This window comes from Zosterops lateralis (genome assembly GCF_965231275.1).
Source record: "Zosterops lateralis genome assembly, chromosome: 1".
Taxonomy (NCBI): domain Eukaryota; kingdom Metazoa; phylum Chordata; class Aves; order Passeriformes; family Zosteropidae; genus Zosterops; species Zosterops lateralis.
The window spans coordinates 134781115-134807988 of record NC_139762.1 but is presented as its reverse complement, the minus strand read 5'-3'; the positions used below and the strand labels follow the sequence as shown (position 1 = coordinate 134807988).

At 35.4% G+C, this 26874-nt stretch overlaps 1 protein-coding gene across 1 annotated transcript in view; it reads left to right on the top strand.

The window, feature by feature from the left end:
* Positions 1-26874, top strand: part of ANGPT1 (angiopoietin 1) — a 148650-nt gene that overhangs the window by 104555 nt on the left and 17221 nt on the right. Inside the window, exon 7 of the mRNA XM_083865031.1 lies at positions 10270-10436. Within this exon, the coding sequence (XP_083721157.1) occupies positions 10270-10436 (167 nt within the window). The remainder of the gene's footprint in view (positions 1-10269; positions 10437-26874) is intronic.

The following is a 26874-nucleotide window of genomic DNA, read 5'->3' as shown; positions in this document are numbered from 1 at the left end:
TTGCAGTTTCTTCTTTTTTTCTCCTTAAAACTGTTGGGTCAAATTGATGGCTATCTCCATAGTGCCGATGTGATATGAAAACAGAGCAGGATAATTTATGTTCTTGTGTGGCTTACATTCTTCACACACTGAGAGCCATATCAAGGAGGTAGTCACCAGAACTTTCTCAGGAAGTATTTTTGGATGCAATTCTAATGGGAATTTACATTGTGTTATCTGGAATAGCCTGACTTTCCTCTGAGCTTCAGTAAACGTAAGCTATTATAACAAGTTATGTGATTTGAGTCTTCTGCTTACTTAAAAGACAGCCAAACACATCTTTGGACTCTAAGTCTGTGACTTCCTTCTAGACACTATGGTTTTCACACATTTTTGTATACTTCCTACAGTTCACCTCTGTGAGTAAGCTCTAGTTTGAACAGAGCTCCTACCTATTTCCTGGAGGACCTTAATGTTTGTGACAGTAAGGTTGCTGGTCACCTCATGTTTTCATCTCACTAGTCTTTGCAAGTCCTACATAAGAACTAACATTCCAATAAAGACTGTATTTTTCAGTGCCTTTGTTCAGTTCATTCTGAAAACTTCCAGATGTTACTTGCATTCAATTTTTATTTGCAAACTGTTCAGCTCCTGTTTTAGGATATGGCCTTCTAATTCCTTTTATGGTCTCCACCTGTTGTAAACCTCTAAGATTGAAAATTTTAATTTCTCTTGTGAAAGTTTCAGTTCAACTTTCAAGTTCTGTTATAATTCTCCCTGCCCACCTTTCTTGTCTTTAAACTCTGACTTTTTTTTTTCCATATTGCTTCAGTAGCAATGTTAACTTGAATATTTTTCTCATTCAAAATAGGTATTCAACACCATTGACAAAAACTCAAGCTGATGTAGTTTCCTCTTGGAGCATTAACTGATGATGGATAATTCTCTGTTGTAGTTGTATCCCTTTACAAATAGTGTTCAGGTTATATTTTAACCCCAAATACTGGAAGAATCAAACAGCTACAGACAGAGATCCAACCCCTTTCAATAATTAGAACATCATGTTCATAACTTTTTTTTTCAAGTGAGACAGTGACTGCCTAAAAATGCATAAAGCACATTTTAGAATTGTTTGTGTAAGCTTATTGATTCTGGTTCCAGTATCTTAGTGCAAAATAACTTCAGATGTGGGTGGGACTTTAAACAAAAATTACATAAACCATATGGCTTGGCTGAGGAAAATGTTCTTGACAGAAGAAAAAATTGCTCATAATTTGAAAGCCCATACTGTGGGAACAATATCTTTCATAATTCTCAGATTTTTTTAAAGCTAGATATTCTGAATGAATGTTCATTCGTTTTCCAGCATTATAACTATTTAAGGTACCTTATGCATAGTTAGCGTCGTGAAATCTTCACACTCCTTGCATTGATGGATGCACCCCTGTGCTCCTTGAAAGAGGACTCAAATATGCCTTGTGACAAAAGATCCTCATCACTAAATTTTAGAGTAGTTTTGGTCTGACTCAATGTGCACAGATAATGCCCAAGCAGTGAAAGGTGTCAGGACATTCTCAAATGGCAGCTGTCAAAAGGCTACTTTGGTGTTAGATCTGAGACAGTTTCACTGTTAGCATGGGAAATTTTCAGAGCACTTTCCCCAGATTCTTCTTCCCCTTGTGTCTTAATGAAACACTTGTGAGGGAAAGAATTACTGGTACAAGGAACCTGGGCAAGCATATTGAAGATAATATCGGAATAGGAAAGGAATACAAAAAAAATTCTGGAAGGAAGAGACTTCATAAAGCTATCTGTACAACATATACTCATCTAGCTACTAGCTGGAGATTAATCCCATAATTTCTTCAGCAGAGATGATTTTGTGTTTTTTATTCTGTCAGTAGTATGAAGCACTTTATAAAAAGTGCCTTGTAATACTAGCATGGTCCCTTCTGCAAAGTGAAGGATTTGAGAACAGGATGGACTTGTGCGAAAAGCAAAAACTAGGGAATACATGATCTTGGAAAAGACAGAAATTATGTTTCAATAGTGTAAACAAACCAGACAGGTTGAAAGTGGTGGTGGTGGTCTTGAATAGATTAAATAGGTGATCTTGAATAGATTAATAGATTGAATAGGGTTATGATTACAAGGGGATAAAAAACACCCACTCAAGACAAAAATAATTTTGTTACATATAGAGACAAATTTATTACTTATGATAGTATGCTTCAAAGTCATAAGTTTCTTACATCTAAAAACAAACAGTTTTCTTCAAGGGACTGGGATAGATGACGTGGAAATAATTTGTTTCTTTCACACATTTACCAAGTAAGTTGGATATAAGGAAATGATTTTTGGAGACTGGAATGTGTATTAAGATATTATGTGAGTAACGCCTTTCACAGAGACCCACCCTTCCCTGATAAAGAGCAGCATGTCATGCTGGTTTAATAAAAAGTCCCTTCTTGACTGCAACAGTTACTCAGATAATTGTTACTTTCATCAGTGCTATAAAAAGAGACAGCATTTTCTCTGCTTCTCCTGAGATCTAAATCCAGTATGTCCAGTAGAGATAGACATGATACTGAAGTGGTGAGACACCATATTTTGTTTTATGAAAACAAGCCCGTGAAACTCTTCTGGTCCTGACCAAGGCTTAATCTACAGTGTTAGCTTCAACAGAATTATGTAAGGGAGCAAGAATGAAACAATATTTGTCTCAGAGAGGGTTGGATTGCTCTATTGGGCACCAGAGATGTTACTACAAAAGGAAGCATCCTCTTTATTTTGGAGAATATTTTTGGATGTGAAATTAAACACAATTTTGTGTTGGAGCAGAGTTGTGTTGTACTCAGCACAGTCTCTTCTAAGCAAACATTACTGGATAACACCTGTTTCAAGAGCTGTGTTGACACATATATACTTGTGCCTGTTTTATCACCAGTGCTTCAATTTAATAGCATGAACTTATACTGATATGGTATTCCAAAGACTGTTACTTAATAAATTTTATTTAGTGATATCAAGATTTAGCTTAGTTATGCTAACAGCCTCTAGCAGAGCAACATGAGAAGATTAAACTCATTAAAGAACTGTTCTAACCACAAGATTAATATGCTATATTAGAAGACCCAGGTAAGATTCTGTGAGGGTGCTTTTAAAATCTGTGTCTCAAAAATATAGTAGAATTGTAACAGAGGTCTTCCCAAATAGCAGTTGTGTGCTCTCCTCATGGAACAGCATTTCTCTTCAGGGAGGAGCATCTTCTGTGTGACCTGCTCCATTTGGAACTTATTGGAGCAGTTCTTAGCTTTGGGGCTAAGTATTAGAAGTATTACTTTTTGACTCTGATGTCAGTCAACTTCTATTCTTGTTCTACTGTTTAGACTACCAGTTGAGCCAAGCATGAGATTCAAAAACAATCCATAAATTTGATGCTTGCTCTATTTAGACAGATTATGGGGCTGAAACTCAAGCTCCTTTTCAAACTCACTAAATTTTGATCTTTGCTGTAGCATCTATGTTCCTAGTCATGCTCATTTTTGCTACTTGGGATTCATCAGTGTATTTGGAGAATAGAATTAAGTCCTACATCCCAAAAGTTGGGGTTTTTTTTTGCCTGAAATGACCAAAAATACATTTTTTTAGATTTTTTTTCTTGCATTTTGCGTATTTAACCCTAAAACTTACCATTTATTTCTTTGCAAATAATGAATCAGTAAGTTATTTGAAGCCCAAAATTCATTTTTCTTAGAGCACAAAAAATTAATTTTCTTTCTTTAATACATACCCATGTCCCTTGTATGCTCTTTCTAGGAGCCACACTGTCTGTTCACTCCCAGCATCCACTTGTCCAAATGGTGATTTGGTATGGAGGGTGTCAATGTAATTTGTCTCAGTAAGAAATACTCTCCTATTTTCAGTTACATGGTAAGGAAGTTAGATTGAAATCCAGACCTGAGGAAGATGTACTGGCTGTTTTATTTGTAGGAAATCTATGTAGTCAACTGAGCTGTTTTGGGCCCCTTACCCAGCCAGAGGTAACCTTTGTGTAAGGCTTGCACTTCATTCTGTCATTGTGATTTTTATTCATTGGCAATTTTGCTGCTACCAATTCTGTGTGTGTTCGAGAAGGAAAAAGTAAAAAGGGAACCTAATTTCTGTATGTCTACTAATATATTTAGTCTAGAACGAAGTGCAACAGACTGAATTGCTGCAGATTATGAACACGATTTTCAGGCAGATTATACAGATATTTAGTTCTTTATTTAAACTGACAATAGCTTAGGTTTGTTTTTAGCCTTTTGAGAAGGCATCTCTGGCTTCAACCCAAATATATTTTTAAAACTTGCCAACAAATATGTGTTAGTATTTCCTAGGAAAAAATCTGAATATTTAGAATTGTTTTCCAATATTCTTTTAAGCTAACATTAATTAACATATGTTATCTGAGGAAATTGAATTTCTATAAACCAAATCTTTATTTCAAATATCAGAATGAATAATATAATGTGATGGGAATGAAAACATACAAGTATACAAAAAAGTATACAAACATTTTTAGAAATTATCTTAAACAATATCCATTCTGCATTTTCAGCTAAGGCAAAAGGAGCTGAATATTCTTTATTCCTTCTGGGAAGTCACTGCTGCTATAAAACACTGAATTATTATCTGCTTTATTCACTGAATTGTCTGACAGAAGATGAACCCATAGGATATTTTGGCTGTGTCTGGTTTCAATTTGTTTTGTCTATAAAAAGTCAAAGCTTCCTGTGAGCATTATCAGACAAAATAAATAAAGTAAGAGAGATAATTGTTTAATGAACTTGGAGCAAACTGATTCAGGCAGAATACCCTCACAGATTTTGCCAAAGCTAATAAAATTCTTTTGCACCATACTTATTTTTTTTGAATAAGTATCAACTTTGTAAATTCTTAAGGGCATTCTTAAAACCAGTACTGAATTCTGTTTCTTTGCACTTCTGACTGCTTTAGTAGTTTGGGGTCTGTTAATAACCAAATTAAAATTGAAAATGAGCTGATGAAGAACTCAGATGTCATCTAGAATAAATATTATACAATCATGTGCTTTTGTCTCTGATTCCTAGTTCTAAGTACTTTAATCCATACAAAAGAACAATAAATTTTTTTTTTTTTTTGAATAGCAGGTGAGCATTATGTCAGAATTTACAAAGTTTACGATACAGTTATATAGAAACAGAAAAGAGCTTTGCTTCATCTGGCTACAAAAATGGATTTACAATTGTCAGGAAGGTTATATATTGTGGGTTTTTTTTCTCTGTAAACAAATTCTGTCAAGTTGACGAGAATAATCTGCTCCAATGTAATATAAAACATTACTTTATTATTCCTCAATGACAAAACCAGGATAAAAGAATTTACTCATTGTTTGTGATTTTTCTGTCATACTTCAGATCAGCCCTTGCCAAAATATGATTTTAATGCAATTTTCAGCAGCAAAAATATAATTGTTTTTCTGTTTGTGAAGAATAAAATGAAACATTATTATTATCTATGCTGGGTCAATGCAAACATTTGTGTATCCTTTTCGTGACTAATAGTGGAGAGATAAGAAAGCATATTATGAAAATGTAAGCGTATTTCCCTGCTATATTCTCCCAGCTTCCATAGAGTGCTAGTGAGGAGAACTCTGAGAACTTTTAGAAATTACTGATTTTCCTATTACATTAAGCACTATTTTGGGAATTTAAAGCCTCTGTTTTGCCAGCCATCTCAAAATAATATGCAAATTTCTAGGGAAAAGCAAATTTGAGTATTTTTGGAATAAAATGTAGAGCTTAAAGAATTAATCTCTTTATTTGGAAACATATAATGAACAAAATATAGAAAGATAATGACAAAATAGTGTCTCTTAGTAGTTTTAAATGCATTTTTGGAACAGTGTCTAAGACCCACTGGGTTTCAGAGAGTCTTAAAATGTAGTTAACTGCAAACACATTCATGAAATACAGATGTTCCTTTTCCTAGTGGATTGATAGCTGAGGATGACTTGGATCACCTCATGTAATTCTGTGAGTTCAGGCACAAAACTTTAACACAAATAATTATGGAAACATTTGCTATAACTATTTGAATGCAAAACCCAAAGTGTTTGTTGACAGTATATATATGTACTGGCAAAAAATATATTTAATAACAACTATGGGCCTGAAATAGGTCACTCCTAATGTTAACTTTTAACACTGCCCTAAGGCATTCTCAAAACAAAATTTCTTGTCCTAAATGTTAGGCACATACTCAAAACGAAGTTTCTTGTCCTAAATGTTATGCATCAGTCCACAAATGACGAGCGTGGTCTTAGGCAAGGCTTTAGGCATCTTATCACTTGGGGTCCCACAGATTTGAGCAGCAGCATAAACCTAAATGGCCTGCTAACTAAAATGCTTATTTTTCATCACTGAAATTTAATTACTGAACAATTACTGAGTTGGCTCATGAACATCAAAATCAATGAGGTCTGCTTTTCTGCGGACTTTTGTCCTGTGTTCCACATAGAAGTCCCATTCTTATTACTAATAATCTTCTGAAACCTTATTATTTTCTAGGGTTCTCCGTGGTAAAAACTTGAGTTCCCCTTTTATGTCCCTCAATCTCTCCCAGATGTCTAAGAACCTCTGAGGCAATATTTGCTCAGCATCTGCACTTGACTGGCTGCTCTGTCTGCTTGTAGCAATTGGAATAGGCAACAGCTGAGCTTCTCCTTCAGCATTTCTTCCAGCAGCAACTCATCACAGACACCAGTTCTCTGAAACCTTGTTGAATGTAAAATTTGTTTGATTTTTAACCAAACCTCAAAAGTGTTCAAAAAGTATTTCAGAAGTATAAAGGACAGGTGGGCATAACAATTACATAAGTTTGTTTTCCTAAGTTCTCTAACTGAGACAAGAAAAAAATATTTTGTATTTGAAGATAAAATTCTGAAATGTTCTTTGAAAGCTAAGGATTCTGAAGGTAAATCAAAAGAACCAGGCACAACCATTTTCCTTGCCAGCCTCAGGGTTGGGAATGGAAACACACAATTAAATCATGAGGGTTTTTTGTCATTTTCTTCTGCACACAGAAGTTTACATATCCCATCAAAGTAGTAGTGTTCTTGTAGTAGAGACAGTCTAAGTAAGATATAAACAAGGAGAGCTGTGTAGTTATTAAGTCAGCCAAAGTATCTGGGAAAAACAGTACGCACGCAAGCCTTTCTTCAGCTCTGAAATATAGGCAGTAAACTGCAGACTAAATACAGGTTGGAAACAGTTGAGTTTGGCATAATAAAATTATACTTGAAGAAATTGCTGCCAACTCTGTGCTTAACAGAAATGTCCTGCTCCTCTCTGCTTTACATCTGTGAAAGCTTTGAGTGCCTGTTTGTTTGTTTATATCTTTCTATCCATATTAGGTGTTTAATGAAGTACACTGCTTCTCCTTTGGAACATTCCTTGTTTGGAAAAATGTTTTATATCCCACTTACTTTGTTTTCTTTTCATAAAAGCAAGTAGTTTGTTTAAAAAGAAGTTACTTCTGTCAAGGAAAAAAAAATCTTATTCCAGGCATTTCTAATCTGAGTTTCAGTATTGTAGCCCCTGACAGTAAGATTCCTATTTTCATAACTAATGTAGTGGATTTCCTCATAATTTTTAATATTTCTTTTGTTCCCTTTTGCTGAAGCTTCATTTCCTCTGGTCAAGAGAGCAAAGCACTTAGTGATAGATTTTCATCTTAGTGCAATAACATGTGTGAAAAGGGAGAAGGAGGTGAAAATTTGAAGAATAAAAATCATTACTTCAGAATAATTATATATGGTGTCTGGAGTTTCTATAAAACACATAAGGAAGCATATAATATTAAAACACTACATATATTATATCCTGATTAGGCTGTAATCTAAATGAGATAAGATATATATAATTCAACACACAACAGTTCAAAGGGGAGTCCCCTCAGCTTTCCTGCATTGGGAAAAAGGAAGAAAGAATTTCTTGATAATCTTCCCTTAAAGATAGATTAATAATAATAACAACAATAATAATAATATTTCTGTGAACAAGAAACCATGTGAACTCCAGGAAAACCTATTTTGACTGATATCTGAACAACTATGCTCCACTTCTTCTTTCTGGATTTTAGGGAGACAAACTTCCTGGCCGGTAGTCTATGCAAAGCATATTTTGCCTTACTCTGAGATGAGTGACAGTGACCAGTGGTGAAAGATGTCAGAGACATCTGGTATGACACTGCCAAAGATACTAGGACAGGAGACACCAGGTGTGACAGTCAGGAGTAGAAAGACAAGACAAGAAGATGAAAAGAACCAAAGGCACAGACAGAAAACAGTGATAACTACAGAAGGGTGTGCCAGCTTTAGGCAGGGTTCGTACAGGTGAGGAACAAGTACTTTTGTGTTTTAGGATATCTGAGAACGAGGGATCTATTAATCATGTTGTCTGGTAGAATGGATGAAGCCAAATATGAATGTGAATACCATCAAAGCAGCAAGTGAGGAATAACAGAAAGCATCATAATGGGAAAACTTGAGGAGCAGCAGCTCACACTGGAACACAGATGGGTTCAAAGCAAGGTATCACCAGTATTATGTAGAACTAGTATTTACAGAGTCTTCTATAGGAAATAGGCTGCTGGAGAAAGAGGATATAATGAAATAAGATGAAAGAAAGGAAAAGTCAGCTAAGACTATGGCCCTACATTTCAGTCTGAGACTTCTTGGAGGCTTCCCACAGACTACTGAATTTCAGTTCTTGCAGATTAAACACTTTGTCCATGTGTATCTCTTCATGGTCTCTGAGTCAAAAGGCAGACATGCTATTCAAAATACAAGTTAGTGTATTCAGATCAGCATTCCCAAATGTCTTAGCCTCTACTATCAGTAAGTCACCAAATACACGCTCAGGTAGGGTCATGTAGACAAAAATGAGTCCTGAGTAAAGTACTTTATACTGTGTTTCGTTCTAGGAACAACAACAAAAAATTCCTCCATTTTTATTTTTTTGACTAGTCAAACATTTAAACTTTTAAATTTTTAAAATTTATTTTCTTTAAAAGTTTGCAGCTGCTATACCTATGCAATGCCTGAGAGAGTATTACCTGTGCTACCATATGGCATCTGGGCAGGCAGGATTTCATCCTCCAGAGACACACCTAATCAGGGCTGGAGCCAGAGCAATAAAATAAAGAAAAAGAGAGAGAGCTCTACTTTCAATGTTTTCATCTCGTGTTAGGAGTGACTGAAACATTATATAGAGAAGATCGATGTCTTGCCAATGTGTCTCACAGACACATTTCTCATTATCTAACCTTTAGTCCCTAGGAATTCTCTTGACTTTAACCCCTTTTAAAAATATGTGCTTTCTGGAAATTATCCAATCTTTCATTTAATTTGACTAGGAAATTTTCACAGGACCTTCTAAAACATCCCCAGCCCTACTCTAGGCAAATCAGGAGATTTCTGGTTCCCATTCTTCCTATCTTAAGGAATATGAATAAGCACAGTTATGTTGGAATACTTCTTCACAAGTAAATATTATAGTTGAAAGTAATTTTTACTGTCTAAAGAGAAAAAAAGAAAAATGTACAATGAATTGAAGAGTTCTCATGTATGAACTAGTAGTTTAAAAAGAACAATTATCCTAATATATATTAAATAAGTTAATGACTGAAAACCCCTTAAATTTAATGTAGTAAAATATTCACTACAATTTAAAACACTTTAAAGCCTGGAAGATGTATAAAAAAAGAATGTCTAGGAATTGGTTTTGAAAATTAATTATACTTTTTATTTCATGATTATTTTTCCATGTTTGAAAATGATATTGTTTGCTTAACCAGAAATAAGATCATCTGATCTGAACATATGAAATGGATAAGAGCAAGGTGACAAGGAGAAGAGCTAGATTACAAGGTTTAACACCATATTAAATGCATTGTAGAATATTACTATGCCAATATTCCCACTGAACTATGTGCAAATACAGCATCATGCTATTAATATCATGGACCTGTAAAATAATTTCCAGCTGATAACCTCAGCTACCATTTCAAACACCAGTTGAACTGCATGACATTCCTACATCATACATATTAGTAGAATCATTTTAGAGACCATCAAACTAGAGCAAAGAAAGTTGTGACCAGTAATTAGAATGTACAGGTAAAATATAATGATGGTTTTATTATTGTATAAAGGCTCTACCAATTACAATAATTACATCTAGTTATTTTGCCAATTTTTTCTAGGGTTTTGGTAGCCCATCAGGTGAACATTGGCTGGGAAATGAATTTATCTTTGCAATAACAAGTCAGAGGCAATATTCTCTAAGAATTGAATTAATGGACTGGGAAGGAAACCGGGCATATTCACAATATGACAGATTTCACATAGGAAATGAAAAACAGAATTACAGGTAAGAATCTATTGAAATTCTTTTGACTCTGCTGAGTGATAAATATTGTTTACTGTTCACTTGTCAAATATGAGAAAGGACAATAATATGATGCTGATTTTCATCAAAAGTGGATAAAGACTGTAAAAATAAATCAGAAATCAGATTTCTCAGTGATGGAAGGATGGAGTAAACCTAACATGTCTGAGAACAAGGGATCTATTAATCTTGTTGTCTGGTAGAACTGCTAAAAACTGTATAACTTTTATATTCAGAAGTCAAAATTGATTGAATAGAAAAAAGATTTGGATTCTTCATTAAAACCTGAAAGATATCTACCTCAGAAGGAAAAGACTGAAACTATGGACATGAGAATAAAAGACCAAAAATGCTGTTAAACCATCTGATATTTCCAAACTAAAAATTTAGTGTAAATGAAGAGGAAAAACAGAATGCTGAATCTTGTTTTGAGGAAATTAAACACAAAACCTTTTCTTAATAATACTTTTTCTCCCATACTTTGTTTCAAGATAAAAGCTTATTTAAAAAAAAAAAAGAAAAAAAAAAAGAAATAACTTGAAGACCCAAGAAATGTGGATAAGCAAAGTAGTTATTTATACTATTTTTTAATCATTGCTTCATCTGAGCAGAGAGTACAATGCTAGAAAATGAAGTCCTTAAAAATATCCAATTATTTATTACAACACATCTAATTAGCATAAGACTCAGCAAAGAAACAGATATATTGTTAGCTCAAACATTTGAGGCACGTGAAACTAGGCTGGTATTCAGATCTTTAAATTCAAGTAACATGATTCTCAAAAAATGCTGACTGCCTCCCTCCCCCTGGTCCCCAGAGGAATGGAGGTGAGAGCAATTTGCTCTTTGTGCTGACAGGGCTGTGCCCAGGTGGGACTAGAGCAGTGCCCCTGCCCTCCCCTCTGGGGTTTTTTGGGGACAGCAGCTGGTGCTGTACAAGTGCAGAGGATCCCTTTACAAACAATCAGTACCAGTTCAGCTCCTGCATAAAGCAAGGGCTGTCCCTCTGCACACAAAGGATAGCTCTGTCCCCTACTTCCTCCAGCACTGCTTGCCTGGCACTGCCCATGGAAAGCCAGTTCCCCAAATCAGGAAAAGGAGACCACCTATTCCTAGGTAGCTTTAGGCAAAGAATTGATATAAGTAATTTCTCAAAAGTGAGGCTAGAAATATTTATACAAAACCTCAAAAAAGCAGTGTGAAAGTGGGGTCTTTAGACATCAATAGAAGAAGTTCAAAAGGAAAAGATGAGACAAATCCTTGCCAAATGAAGAAAGATGTTGAAGGGCAGTTATACATAGTTCAAAAATTTATGATGAATCAGAGGAAAGAAGTATTACTCATTAAAATGACTGAATTTGCTAACAAAAACAGGATCTTTTTTGCTCATCTTTATTCTGAACTGAGGACAACATGTATTGTTGAGGAATTGGAAGGCTGTTGAAAATTTAACACGTTAAAGCTCATGTTTAGAGAGGATTTCTTTTTTAGGACTCCTCTATGTCCATTGATGGCAAAATAGCAAGAAAATGTCTTGTTATGTTTCAAAGGGAAAGGAAGGGAAGGGAAGGGAAGGGAAGGGAAGGGAAGGGAAGGGAAGGGAAGGGAAGGGAAGGGAAGGGAAGGGAAGGGAAGGGAAGGGAAGGGAAGGGAAGGGAAGGGAAGGGAAGGGAAGGGAAGGGAAGGGAAGGGAAGGGAAGGGAAGGGAAGGGAAGGGAAGGGAAGGGAAGGGAAGGGAAGGGAAGGGAAGGGAAGCACTTTCCTTATTAAAAAAGGGAAACTTTTTGCAATATAAATAACATTTTCTGAACATGGAAAAAATTTTAAAAATTGATCCATGTAAATTCTTCTTCCTGATCAAGAAAACCAAAAGTGATATAATTCAAACCTGTAGAAATTAAGTCAGAGGGGCCATACAGGCCTCAAAGAGTGTAATGTTGAGTAACAGGCATGAATTCTGCTACCCATGTCCAAGTCACTTTTCCACAAAAATCAAAGGAAATTTGACTGGAGATTATTGACTGCACTTTTGGTTCCTGTCCTATCCCACAGTATAAATTAAGACCAGAATGAGATCTGTTCATACTCTGTGGCCTCCTTATGGTGCAAATGAAGCTCTTCTGTTGAGGAAATAGGGAATCAGTTTCATTCATACTTTTCTGGAAAAAGCAAAGATGAAAACATAAAGAAGTAAAATAGTCCAACTCTGTTGGCCCTTTGGGTTTCAAATTAATTCCTCTATTATTTTTACTCAAGTATATTTAAATATTTAAAGAAAATAACTGAGTAACGTGGTGACAGTCCTGGAAATTATGATGTGTAAGCCACATGCAAGTCTAAACTGGTTTTGTACTGACAAATGCACTGGTGCCTAGTCCAGACAAATATAAGCCAAATGGATATTTTGCAAACCAAAATTATGTCGGGATATTTTATAAATGCATCCTATGACATTAAAACTCTTTGTTTTGCTTGCCAGCATCACTATCTGTGATAGCAGCAATTCCAGAAGGCTGGCTGAATAAAAACTTAATTATTGTGTATTAAACAGCTGGCTACCCTTCAGAGAATGCTGTTTTCCCTTTATCTGAGGAGCTGCCATTAAGGGTTTAAATGATTCCTCTGAAGCTGAAAACCACAATTCCCAAACTCCTGCTCCCAGTGCCTTTCCCCCACAACTTTCAGGCATTTGCCATGTTTGCTTTCAATACCTCAAACACAGAACAGCACACCTTTTCAAAACTTTAGTTACTGTTATTTGAAATAATTTTGTCCAAACAAAACAAATGCTGTCTTATTTTGGAAGCTTGTTTCTTATAGTGACCCACATTAAGTGTTGTTTCTGTTAGCAAAATTATGTATTTGTACACTGGTTAGATTCATATTAGTTTCAAATAACAGAAGTTCAGTAAGTAATAGTAACCAGTAGATAGACAAATTTCTAAGCTGGTCTGGGAAGTGGATCAAGAAAATCTGAAATAGAAAAAGGGCATTAAAATGAAAAGAAAAGCTCAAGAAGTGGAACATCTTTAATTTTGCTATTGGCAGTGCCTTGTATATTTGGAATAGTGAAAAAAATAAAAAAGATTCCAGGTCTTATGCTCAAATATAGTAAAAAAAAAAAATAAAAGAAAAAATAAGATAAAAGAAGAGAAAAAAAAGAGAAAAAAATTAAAGAAACAGAAAGGAAAGGAATGGAAAGGAAAGGAAAACCATGAAGTGATAAAATCTGCTGAGAAAATATCAAAAATAATTTTCATGTTGTTCTTCCAAAATCCAGCCTCAACATTACACAAAGTTCAGTTCAGTCTGAGTAACTCCCAGTTGGTGATTTCAGAAGGGTTCTGTTTTTTCTCTGAGCTTTTTTGTATTCTCTTTACTACTTTTTATTAGTCTAAAGAATCTATTATTAAAAAGAGTAATGCTGAACACATGTAAGTTCAAATATATTTGTTTCTCTTTCAAAATGAGACAGCTCCGAGAGGTTTTCTGGGAAATCAGAATAAAATCTATTTATCCCAGATGATGACTAGGAAGAAGGTTGAGATGAAAAGGTGAATCAGTAAATGTAGAATGATAAATGATAACTGAAACAGAAAATCAAATGTTGCACCACATGTGAAATCTTTAATAACAGTATCTAAGTGATTTATGTCTTTTAAAACATCCTTTGGTTTCTTATCTACACAAGATGACTACACAGAGACTATCAGTAAATATGAGGAAAATATCTCTGTCAGACTCTTTGTGACTTACACTGTGGCAAGTAAAATCTCCATGCAGTAAGAAGAGCCAGATCTTGCAGATCTCCCATTTAGTGCAGTGTTTCTTAATATAATTAGGAATTATTTATAGAACTATAAAAACATGAGTTGAAAGAGAATCCTAAAAGAGACAAGACCTCTCCTGTTTTTCCTGTGTAGACTCTGCCTAGCTCCCTTGACATTGTTTGATGTTCTTAGGAGCTGTGCAGCTGTGATACTCTGCTGCTCTGACCCATGTCCTCAGATCCTCCACAACTGAACAGGAAAAGTAACCATGTGTTGGGATTTCAGGCACCACAATTCATAATCCTACATATCAGTTTATAAAAACAGATATATTGATGCTGAATTTTGAACAGAAGTAATTTCAGCCTGCAGATACATCTGTTTTTTCTACTCATATGACCCAGGAGAAGCACTTCCAAGCAAAGCAAGGGGTGAAGAGTGGGGGAATTACACTTTTTAACTGGATGAGCTATTTTTACTTCAGAACCATTAGAGAGATTTAATAGACACTCATCTCCTTTGACAATATACTCTGGTATTTATTCTGTTTTTTTTAGTTTAAAAAGTTTGCTATTGCTACAAGGATTCATTAACTTTGGCCCTTTCCATGCAGAAATATAATTAAATGATCAGACAGTGCTGCTCAGGTGAGCAAGTCTTTTGGATTCATGTAGGCATGAGTGAAAACTGGTGATAGACAGAGAACACCCTACCTTTCCTGAGTCAGTTTGGACATAAGGTGGTGGCTGACCTTTGGTAGTTAAAATGAAGAAGAGACTTTATGTTGGAACGAGCATGAGAAACTCATTAGAAAATCTCATGAGAAAGAAAGCACCGATCCCTTAGGAACACAAGAGACTCATTGACAGGCCAATAATAGTCATGTAGGAAAGAGTCAGGTGTGTGGGTCCTCAGAAGCAACAAGTTGATGAAATTTGTTGAAAACAGGAGGGGTAGTAATTAAAATTGTTCAAATCACTTCAAACTGCTGACATGATCTCCCAAGCCTTGCAAATCTAGGCGGCAGTTTCCAAGCTCACCAATATCCTGTGTCTCTCCAGGCTTTGCTTTAGGAAACAGGATCAGTTGATGAAAGTAAACCAAGAATTGGTAAACTTTATGGAGCTTGGTAGCAGATAGTTTTCAACTCACTGAGTAGAATATTGGACTTTAAACTCTTGTTTGATTAAAAATTTGTGTGTTTAGTTTCAGTAATAGTATTTTTTCTCTCTGTTTTCTTAGACAAATAAAGTAGGTAATCTGCTGTCAGAAACCTTGATGTGATGTTCATCTTAGATTTTTTTAAGGTTGATGCTATTTATATGATCACCATTGTTGAACTAATGATGGAATTTCTAGCAAAAATCCTCACTTATCTTTCTGTAAAATAGAAAAAAATATATTTATCTATATATTCTTTTAAATTTTCCTGCTGAAAATTCTATACTAGATATTAAAATAAGTATTATTTAAGAGTACAAATTTTATGGAGACAGATGGTTTTGTGTATCTTTAATTAAAAAAAACATATTCCACGTAATATTGCTGTTTCTGAAACAGGATACAAATAAGTCATTGTCACTTTCTTAATGTACAAAATCTCATTTTTAAATATCAGTGTGGTTCTTGTTGTTACCCAGGCTTTTCAGTAATGCATTTGTATAAGTAACATTTTCTTCTTGTGTCACTTGAATTTTTTAGGTAAAATAGGGGATCAATATGACTTGTAAGTTTTTGAGCCATCTCCTTATCTTCTTCTGTGTGATTTGTAGCACAGTAAACCTTTGAAGGATCTATTAAGTCTTTTCTCAAATGGGGAAGGAAAAGTACAGTGGAAGATATATAGGAAATCTGTAGCAAAGTGAAAAAACAAACACAGATCCTCTTGGGAGCCAGTTTTATGCCCAGACCCTAGTACTTTTCTTGCCAAATACAAAAAATACAGAATAACTTTAAAAATAGTCATGGTGCAAAAATGCAAAAAGCCTGTAGTAATTCACTTTTCTTTGGAAACTGAAATTCATTTTGCAAGTCTACTTCAGAAGAAATATCCATGTAAAATCCTATTAACAGACAGAATGGTATCTGTAGTATGCATAATTTTTATGATTTGAAAATATTTTCACCAAACAGTGGTATAAAATCAATAATAGGGAAAAAATTACATCTTTATGTATATATACCTATCTGGAGTAAATAATTTTGTTTTATTTAACAATACCGTCAGTCCAATAATATTCCATGAAGCCTAAATACTGGAAGTGCAAGGATTCGATCCCATGCCATTAACCAGAGGTCTTTCTGGAAATATGCCAGTGTTGCTATATCGTATCAGTGTCTAAAACTCACTGGCAGTTCATGCAGTATCTCCAAATGTAAGCAGAAATTAAATATAACAATTTCTGTGACTGAAAGCTGATGTAAATATACTCATGGAATTTATGAATTTAAAAAAATAACTCAATCCACATAAATCCCAATATACACTATCCATCCACAGCTAATAATTTTCCACTTCTAACTTCATTAAAGTCATTTATAGTTCAATATACAATATCTGTGACTACCGTGGAGCAGGAACAGGTTTCCTGCTTCTTCCTTACGGAATCTAATGAGAATTGAGATGTGCTGGCTATGCTGCAGTGCAGTTGAAGTCTTCAGAAGATGAGCCAGGGGCTCCTGAGGGAACAGAAGCCAAGAGAGAAACACCACTGAAATATCTCAGAAGAATCAAGTTGTTCCTCTAAGAAGGGGTCACAGCTGACAGCCCAGTGCAGACAGCATGGGCAGCAGACAGGGGTTGGAACCCGCTGTATCTAGGACATGGAGGGAAATCAACTTTGGTGTTCCATAGACATGAGCAAATTTTTTCCTTAGGATTTTAGAAAAGTACTGGTATACAAGTTTCATTAGGTATATACTGTTGGGGGTACAGCAGCCTTGCTTTCAAGGAGGAAGGGAAAGACTCTGGTGTAAGTCACATTCAGAATTTGCTGTAAGTGGCCTAACCATTTTGGTGTATCCACTTATTCATCAATAATAGGTAGATAGCTGTTATCTATTTTTATTATCAGATCTTCCAAGCTATCTCTAACTTGATGAAGTCTTTAGTCTTGATTTTCTCTATCCTTATCCCTTAACAGGTTAATTTTCAATTATCTTCTCCAAACTGATATATTTCCTTCATCAATACTGAATAATTCTCCATGTATTCAGTTTCATGTGCCTGCAGAACCCACATTCTGGTAGTTTTCAGTAGGATAATAGTAAGACACTTTCATTATTTCAATGTGATTTTGCTTTTATGATTCAAGAAGCTTTTCTTTCCTTTGGCATTTTAGGGCTTTTCTGCCACTTAACTGGAGAGAAACTTGTTTTCCAAGATGTTCCACCACAGCTATCACAATGGAACACAGTGGGCATGACCTTATCTCCTTCTCCAGACTCCTAAACTTGTTTTTTAAGAAACGAAAAATATATGAGCAAGAACAAAAGTATCTTATTTTCCCATAAAGCTTATCTACAATAAAATAAACATCAATCCAAACTTGAGGCAATGAAAAAAAAAATATTTTGTAACAATTTTTTAGTCTTAGACATCATCCTATATTTAATGAATTTAAGTGATTATTCACATGTTTTACTGCAGGTAGGAGAGATAAAGATTTTTCAATAGTAACATTAAAGCTGTTGAGCACTAGGAACAGGCTTCAGGACCCTATCTGAGACACTCAATTCTCTATGCATGCCTGGGGAGAGATAAACTCCTTAGACAGAAGCCAAATCAGGCAACATGCAGAGCAGAGAGCTGCCCAGAGTTAACCATTAGGAAATTCTGAAAATAGCAAGGCAGCCATTTATATCCCTTGACAGTTCACAGCCCACAGCCTGAAGGTAGGAGACAATGTCTTGTCTTACTCATGAAAGAAGTGAGAGGCCTTGGGTTAATGCATTCATTTGCCAGAGGGTAACCAGACCATAGTTCTTGCTTCCCAAGAGAAAGCAGCAATCCTTACTGCCAGGAGAGGGCTTGTTGTTGAGTCTCTGACACTGTGCAGAGATGAATTCACTGCTCAGTGAATGAATAGGTACCAGCTCCCTTGTCAGTGAAGTGGGAAAGGGATTTCTAAGATTATGCTCCCTGCTCCATGTCTTAATTTGAATTAAATAGGTTTTTATTAAATTATGTATTTATGTTTTGAAGCAGTGGATACTATTCTGCTACACACATTTGTAGTCCCTTTGAGACTCAATGAATCTTGAGTAATTTATTTGCAGCAGGACACATGTTGCTGGTTATGGCATGCTGAGGGAAGTTTTGTGGTTTTAAACCATTCTCTTGCTGATTCCATAAAAACCTAAATCCTACATGGAGGGTAGTAGTCACTCAGGTCAGTAAATTTTTACATAAAATGTTGAGAGTAACAACAACTAGTAGCTCAACCAGTTATTACCTAGTGAAGAAAAAGTAGATTTATGTGAGAATAATTTAATTCTAGACAGAACAGTGTTATGAAATCCTTACTGAGGTCTGAGACAACTCTTTAATGAAAGTAAGCATTGGCAGAAGAAGTATCCATGGAAACTCAGTAGTGATCTCCTTTTCACATATTGTAGTTCAGTGGAGATTTCACAAGGTCTGTCTCAGCTAACAGGGGTGGACAGAGTGTGTTATGGCACCTAAAAGAAAGCTGCACAGTCTTTAATATAAAAAAGGTGGTGTTGGTTTTTTTTGGGTTTTTTTGCTACTCCACTTTAAAATGACTACTTTCCTTTTGTTTTTATTATCTTCACTATCTACATTGTCAATCCTCTTGCACAGTGTTACTCTCTTTTAAGCCTTCATTGCTCCATGTCACCTTTACATTTATATTATGAAAGAATTTTAAACAAGTATTTTAATAAAATTTATCAAATCCTGTGCAGAATGGACTTCACTGTCCCCAAGGTAAGAACTCCCACTTCCCTAAAAAGAGCTACAGTTCTTTAAACTCCTTCCATCAAAGCCCCTACAAACAGCTAAAAAAGTACTGCTTTTATTAGTGTAGATTTTGATATAGAAGTCAGTAACTTTGTTCTTCATCTCCACTGGGCTTTGACATGAAACAGCTCCTGAATAAAAGAATCTTGTGTAGCTAAGACACTTCTGGATATTTGCCACCCATGAGGAATTTTTTAATGTCAAAACTGCTCTTTGTGGAATAGTCAGACATCTCCAAGGTCATGTGGTTTTTAAATTCAGACTATCCATCACAAGGAAATCAGTGATGTGATATTTGCCCCAATTTCTATTCAAAAATGAATAACATAGTAAATTTTATTGTTACAATGATTTACTTAATTAGAGGTTTTGTGCTCTTTTAACTTTTTCACCATTTGAATTCACTTAATTCTTATATAATGTAAGTGTTAAAACCCCCTTATAATACTTATTATAAACTTATAATAATTTTCAGGGTGTAGGTTAGTGTAGTGCAAATTTGTGTACAAAGTGTAATGGATATATGTAAGGACATGTTAAATGTTAAATCTGTGCAAGTGTAAAGTGCAGTACATTTTCAAGATCAAATTCAGTCCAGTTCAAAATATTTAACCTGGACATTATTCTTCCCATAACTTGGATCAAAACTGAAAAAACAACACTTCCAAAAGTCCTGAAAAGGTATGAAGTACAAAGTACAAGTCCTGAAAATCTGGGTACAAAAAATGGGATGTGTCTCTGATTTTAATGAGAAAAATTATATTCTTTCTGTGGATGACCAAGATCTCCATCAAAGTGAAGTTGACAAGGAAGTGCTTACAAGATTATAATGAATTTATTTAGTATTAGTGACAATATCTTCAGATTAAGAAAAGAAAAATCTGCTTGTGAAGTTTTCTGAAATGTCCACAATTTTCACCATGAGCCAAACATTCAAACTTGGATCTCCACAATGCAGAAGCAAAGAATGGGACCTGGAGGCCCCCCCAGAGAGTGTGGGCTGTGTGTGCCCCCATAGATACTGACTCTCTGCCCACTCCCTGAGCTCAGCAGAAGTTTGGTCGACCTGTCAAAGCGGCCTTGAGCCCAAGCTGGAATATCCTGCCCGTCAGTGGGTTCAGTGTCGCGCTGACTGCGACAGTTCAGCTTCCAGCCAGGATGGAGTGTAGGCAGAATGAGCTCATGTCTGCTCAGAGAACTGACAGAGCAAGCTTTCATCTGCTTGAAAAACACAAGCAGAAATGCTTAGAGTGACTCCTATTTAATCTAGAATGTACGTGGTTAAAGTCTCTGAAATCTGTTACCAGCTTCCCAGCCAACCAATGCCAGTGGTTTTTCCCTGTCCTTTTATCACTAACAGCTCTACTGGCAAGGTTTCTAGAGCCTGATCCTGAGAACACTTTCTGCACTGATTCACCGTATTTTCACCAAATACCAGCGAAGTGGTGTGGTATGTTTTGTGAGTTTCCTTCTTTCATGAGTCAAAAAGTAAAGTGTACGTGTGGGGCCTGAAGAGAATCTGGCAAAGGGATCATCCCAGATTTTTCAGTAGTCATTTATTGCCTAAATCTTTAAGAGTTCCTTGTTCTCTTGGGTTTGAGTTTTGGGATTTTTTTTCCTGTCAAATGGGTACTTGATTTAGCTGTCTCTATCTCTCAGGTAATGGTAATAAAAAGTGATATTATTCATTATTTGGTCCAGAGCAGCAAGGCAGTGGATGAGTTAGACCACAAAACACCATGTCTAAAGAGTTGGTAATTTACATAAACCTTCAAACAGATAACAACTTTGAATGTCAGAGCACAAACTTTTTGTGATAGCCAATTGTTGTGGTTTGAAAGCAAAATGAATGAGAGGCTCCAAGTCAGAGATATAATTTAATAAGAAGAAAGGTAAAAAGGTAAAAGTAAAATAAAATAAATACAATAACACAAAGGATCACTGACAGAGTCAGAATACAACCTGAGCAGGATGGTGGAAGCAGTCCAGGTGAGGTGCTCTTCCTGAAGCAGTGATCCTGTAGAAAGGTCTGGTAGCTCTGCTCCTCTGGGAATCCAGTGGATAAGTGCCCCTGCACTGTCCCACATACCAGCTTATATCCAGGTGAGAATGCTTGTCTCCTCCCCCTGGGCAGAGCATCTTACAATAGCATGAGAAGTGTGAAATGGGTCTTTGATGGCCCATTAACAGAGATAACCCCTGGAGGGAGTTACCTGTGACTCATGGGCCATTAGCAGGAGATATCCCAAAAGTCATTAGCAGAAGACACCCCAAAGGTGTTAATGGGCCATTAGCAGGAAACACTCCCAAAGGCCATTAGCAGAAGAGGCAGGGGGCTTGGGAAAACACTAGCCCACCTGGTTTCAACAGTTCATGAGGATGGTGATAGAATAAATACTTTGTGTACATCCTACACTGCAACCCAGGACACCAATACAGTGAAGTTTTTTGTTAGGTTGGTGTGTCCGTTTATTGTAAGGTTGGTCTGCAAAGATCTGCAAGGAGGAGGTATTTAATAACAATAAAAGCCTAATTAGAAAAAGAAAGAAAAGTGCCTGCTACCATACAGAGTCTGGTCTCCAGTCTTCTGTTTCATCAGATCCTAGAGACTAAAATGTTTTCAATTCTAAGTCAGTGCTGGAACAGCTCAACACACTTGACCCAAGTGCATGCACACTGTTCATATTTTATTTTCTTTTATTTAGAATTATAATTCAGTTGCACTGAAGTAAAACCTCTTTGCACCTACCTCAATGCCATTTGAACCAAAGTAGTCATTATTGTGAATCACAGCTCTTATTAGGTCATGACCTGCGTTTTTAGGGGGGAAAAGGCATGTAAAACATGCTGATCCCTGTTAGCCTGGTCAGTGTGGCACCAGGAAAGGACTTGGACCATAAATGGGTGACAGTCAGTTAACCTTTCACTCATAGATGACTGTTTGTTGGCTACAAATGACGCCAAGGGAGTTGAAATATGTTTTAATAGTCTGTTTATATTTTTCTACTAAGGTCTTAGTGCCACATAACTAATTTTGGCATTTTTAAAACTTAATTTTGCATTAAGAAAACCAAGGAAAGAGTGAAGCCAATATTTATTTTTCAAATAGCTATAAACATTTCTCAGAAACTCTCTATGCATCAGCCACTTATAAAAATTGTTACTTTTTTGTAGATACTTGCCCTTATAACAAAAGCCTAACCTTAGTGTGATAATGGAGATAAAAGTCAGAGGATAAGTGTTGTACACTGAACAATACAGACACTAATCAAGCTATTGCACATTATTCAGACTGAAGGTGGGACATTCTTGTGTATAAAAATACTTTTCTTTTACATCCTGTTTCCACTTAATAAATCTTTAATCAAAAAATGAATAATGTTGGTGAGAATGATGCTATATGAATAAGACAAGCCTTGGCTTTCTCTTACCCACCTTTTTTTATTCTTCTCCTTCCTCTCCTCCATTTTTTATTTATTTTTTTTTCCACAGACTTATTTCACAGGTCCTCATTCTGCAATGTACCCAAGTAATTTTTTTTCTTTTAAGCACATAGTAAGTACTTTGTTAAGGCAGGACCACCAGAGCTCTCACTGAAGGTCAAGTCACTCCTGTTTCATTATTATTGCACACTCTTTAGGATTACATAAACTATAAAAATAATTAAAATATAATGGCCAGAAAGAGATCATGACAATTATGTTGTCATTAATATTACCTTACATTGTTTCCGTATTTGGAAATTATTGCTTTTCCTGTCACTTCCACAAAGTGATTCTTCAATATCCCTTGCTGTTTACTGATGTCATGAGTCTGAGTACATAGCCACCAGATAAAGCCCTTTAATTTGATTAGAGGAAATTCATAAACTGTGAACTGGCTTATTCATCAGGACTGGAAAAGTTCAAACAAAGGTAAGAGAAAGAAAATTGTGATTAAAATTTTGCTTTGAAAATAATATCCTCCAAAACATCCTTGCATTTTGCTCTGGGATTCATGCAGTGGGAAGCACACATTTCTTGACATGAATCACAGCATAAATCTTGAAAACCTCATGCAAACCCCAAAATATTTATTTTACTGTGTTATTCATTAACTTATTTCTTTACATTGTAGTCTGTTGGCAGCTGCAAACTCATTCCATTCCATCCACATTAAAACAATGCTGTAATAAAATTTGATAGGGTTATTAGGTCATTAACAACTGGAAAAAATTCTACAACAGAATCTTCAAACGCCCAAAGAGGCACAGTTGTAAAAGAATATTGTACTGCTAGCAGAGAATAAAAATGAATAATCAAATCAAATTGATGAAAATTTAATTGCAGACTATTTCCACTTTTATCAATAATGATTAATTCCCTTATATCCAAGCTCTTCACAAGGGGGGAAAAAACCCCCCAACAATCCCCCTAGTGATTGCTAAACTATGTCCTGACAAAGGCAGCAGAGGTGGGGAAGTGCCTGGAGGACAAATCTTATGGGGAGTAGCTGAGGGAGCTGAAGGTGCTTAGTCTGGAGAAAAGGAGGCTCAAGGAGGACTTTATCACTCTCTACAACTCCCAGAGAACAGGCTGTGGCCAGGTGGGGTCAGCCTCTTCTCCAAGGTAACAAGGAACAAGAGGAAACAGCCTCAAGCTGCATGAGGGGACGTTAGGATTGGATATTAGAATTATTTTTTTTCTCAGAAAGAGAACAGGCTGCCCAGGGAGTTGAGTCAGCATCCCTGGAGGTATTATAACCTTTGGAGATGTGGAGATTAATGACATGGTTTAGTGTGGACTTGGCAGTGTTGGATTAATGATGAAATTGATCATCCTAAAGTTCGTTTCCGCCATAAGTTTTTCTATCATCCTATGATATTTGAAAGATAGCTTTCACAGTTTCAATTAACTGTTGTGCCAGTAGAAACATGAGGGAAAAAATGTTATTCAACCTAGATATTTTTTCAAATTCAGAATTTCTTAATAATTTCTACATGTTGAACCTTGTCCAACATCCAATTTGATTTTTAAAAAATAAGTTCAGTAGTCATATTTCAGTCGGGAATTCTGTTAGCTGGTGTGTCTCTCACTGCTGTTAGCTAACAGCTTGGATTCTACACACAGCTTTAAGCAAAATGAGCCTGTGTGAAGGGGGCATGATTCTTGAGCAGAATGACAGCATCCTACTTTCACTGCATAGAAGGGTAAACATTTCCCTAAAGTGAATCCCAACAGCTGACTCCTTACAGGAGGTACTTGAACCTCTGACATTTTTGGAACAGGCTTTTTCAAGGACACTGCTTCCTTTTCGTTTGTGCAAAATATTTGGAATCTAAAGACATAATCTAAGTGCCAGTCCTTAGGTTTGCTCTTATTTTTCTGCTCCTCACTTACCTGATCCTTACCACTTGCTGTCATAGAAAACTCAATATTCTGTGGCATTAGATGCAGGTCTTGATCTGTTTCACCTGCAGGATGGCGGTGCTTAAGGCACAATTTTCTCAATTTCTGGATTCTGACATTTGTCTCCACAACCATGGAACTTCTAATACTAAGTCTAATATTAAGGAGGGGCCAATATCAATTAAACTACCAGTTCAATTTCTTCCCTGAAATGTACTCTGAATCCTGGGGATAGTGGCTTGTTGCAGGTAGACTGCAGTTCTCTGCTGAGCTGTATAAACCTTTAATTGAACCTTCACAATAAAGAAAAGAGTGAGGATCCAGTATCCAGGTAAAATAAAAAGCCATGTCCAGTGAGAACGTTACTAGTACTTCTTGGTTTTTTTTTTTTTTTTTTTTTTTTTTTTTTTTTTTTGGGTGTTTTGTTTTTTTTTTTAATTAAAATAAAAGAAATATAAAAACTATGTAACTTCAAGGACTAGACATATATTTGTGTTCATATTCTTTTGTATCTCTGTAAATAGAAATGACACATTTAAATGTCATCTTCATAGATTTCTTTTTCTAATTGGAAAAAAAAAAAAAAAAGCATAGCAAAGTTTTAATTAACCTAACGGATCAGTAAAGATGGACTTAGGGTACTTAACATTCTTAGACCATAACTATAGATAATTTCAGGCATAATTCCAGCACATTCTTTACAAAGCAAAAAAAAAGGAACAAAACCCCCACAAGAAACCCAAATCAAAACCCATCCCCCCAGCCTACATTGACTACATACTCTTTAGACACATTAATTTCCAAACACCAACTTATCTCAGAAAGATTAATATAAATTTTTAACATGTCTATCTATGATATTAGTAACTTTTGTAGTTACTTATGATTAATGACTTTCAATTAAGTGAAATCTATGATAAATATTTTACTGTGGCCTGTAAATGATATTTCTCAATGACACTGCATGGTAAGAAGAATCCAGTATCTCCACAGTAGCCATTAGGGTAAAAGTAAGCATGAACAGCATGCTGATACATGAAGTTTTCTATTTCCATTTTATCTAAAACAGTTAATTAGGATAATGTATAACCTATGTGGATGACAGTGTATAATTAATGTCACCCTCAGTACAACTAAAGCATAGATTTATGAAATCCACTATTACAATATATCTGCATGGATTTCAACAAACTATATTTATGAGACTTTTGGAACTTCCAAGCATATTTTGGAAGTACTATTAAGTTTAAATTTTACTGTAGCTGTGTGGGTCTCTTTTACTGGATTTTCAAATATGATTAATCAATTTAAAGATAAATCAAATTTCCAACAAATGTTCACTGAACTTTTCCACTAACTTAAATGTCTGTAAAACAGATCCTTAAATAAAGATACACAAACACCACAAGCTTCAGCAATTCAGTAAAGATAAGCATCAGAAGGCCTGATTGCTTATATAAACCTTAAAAATGTTTAAAATATTACTTTCTCTGTAGAGTCCCTGTATTTCTGTGCTGAAAAAATCCCTTAAGAATCAGTTTTGGCACTTCTGCTGTTGGCTTCAGCCAAACCCAGGAAATGTTTTTGAGTAGAAAGGAAAATATTTTTTAATTTTAGGTTACATTTTGAATCAGGAGAATTTCTCTAACCTTGGCTTTGTCCATGTGCTGGGAAAAAGTTCAGATAACTTCTAATTTTGTATTTTATTTTTTAAGAAGTTCATCAATCTTTAATGATGTAAAAGAATTTGCATTATCACTGAGCATACTTCAGTGTTTGTATGTCCATTTAAAATATCAATAATCTCTAATTATTTCAAGCTTGAAATTAATTCAGTCCCTACATTTTATAAATTAACATGTTTTATAGAGCCATGAATCAGGAAAAAAAAAGTGGTAGTTTCTGGAGCACCAGGAAATCTTAGCATTTGTATAGCTGATGAGAGAGTGAATTTTTTTTCTGTAGCAAGAATTTAACTTCCATTTAATAAAAAATATAATAAATCTAATAACTGAAAAGTTTCACTTCAGATTTCCATGAGAAAAAAACATTGGTGGGTGATTTTGTTTTAATAAGTATTGCGTTGAAAAATGGTTTTAACAGAAAATGGTAGTAGCAGATTAATGTATCTCTTCTGTGCTGTGTTTGGTGAGAGATTAGAGTAGAGGAAATTATTTCTGTTCAACACATCGTTGTGAGAGTAGCCTTAAATATGTTTCTGTTTCTGTTAGCAGTAAAACCCAGTGTTACTGTATGTTTCCTCTCCATCACCACTGTGCTAC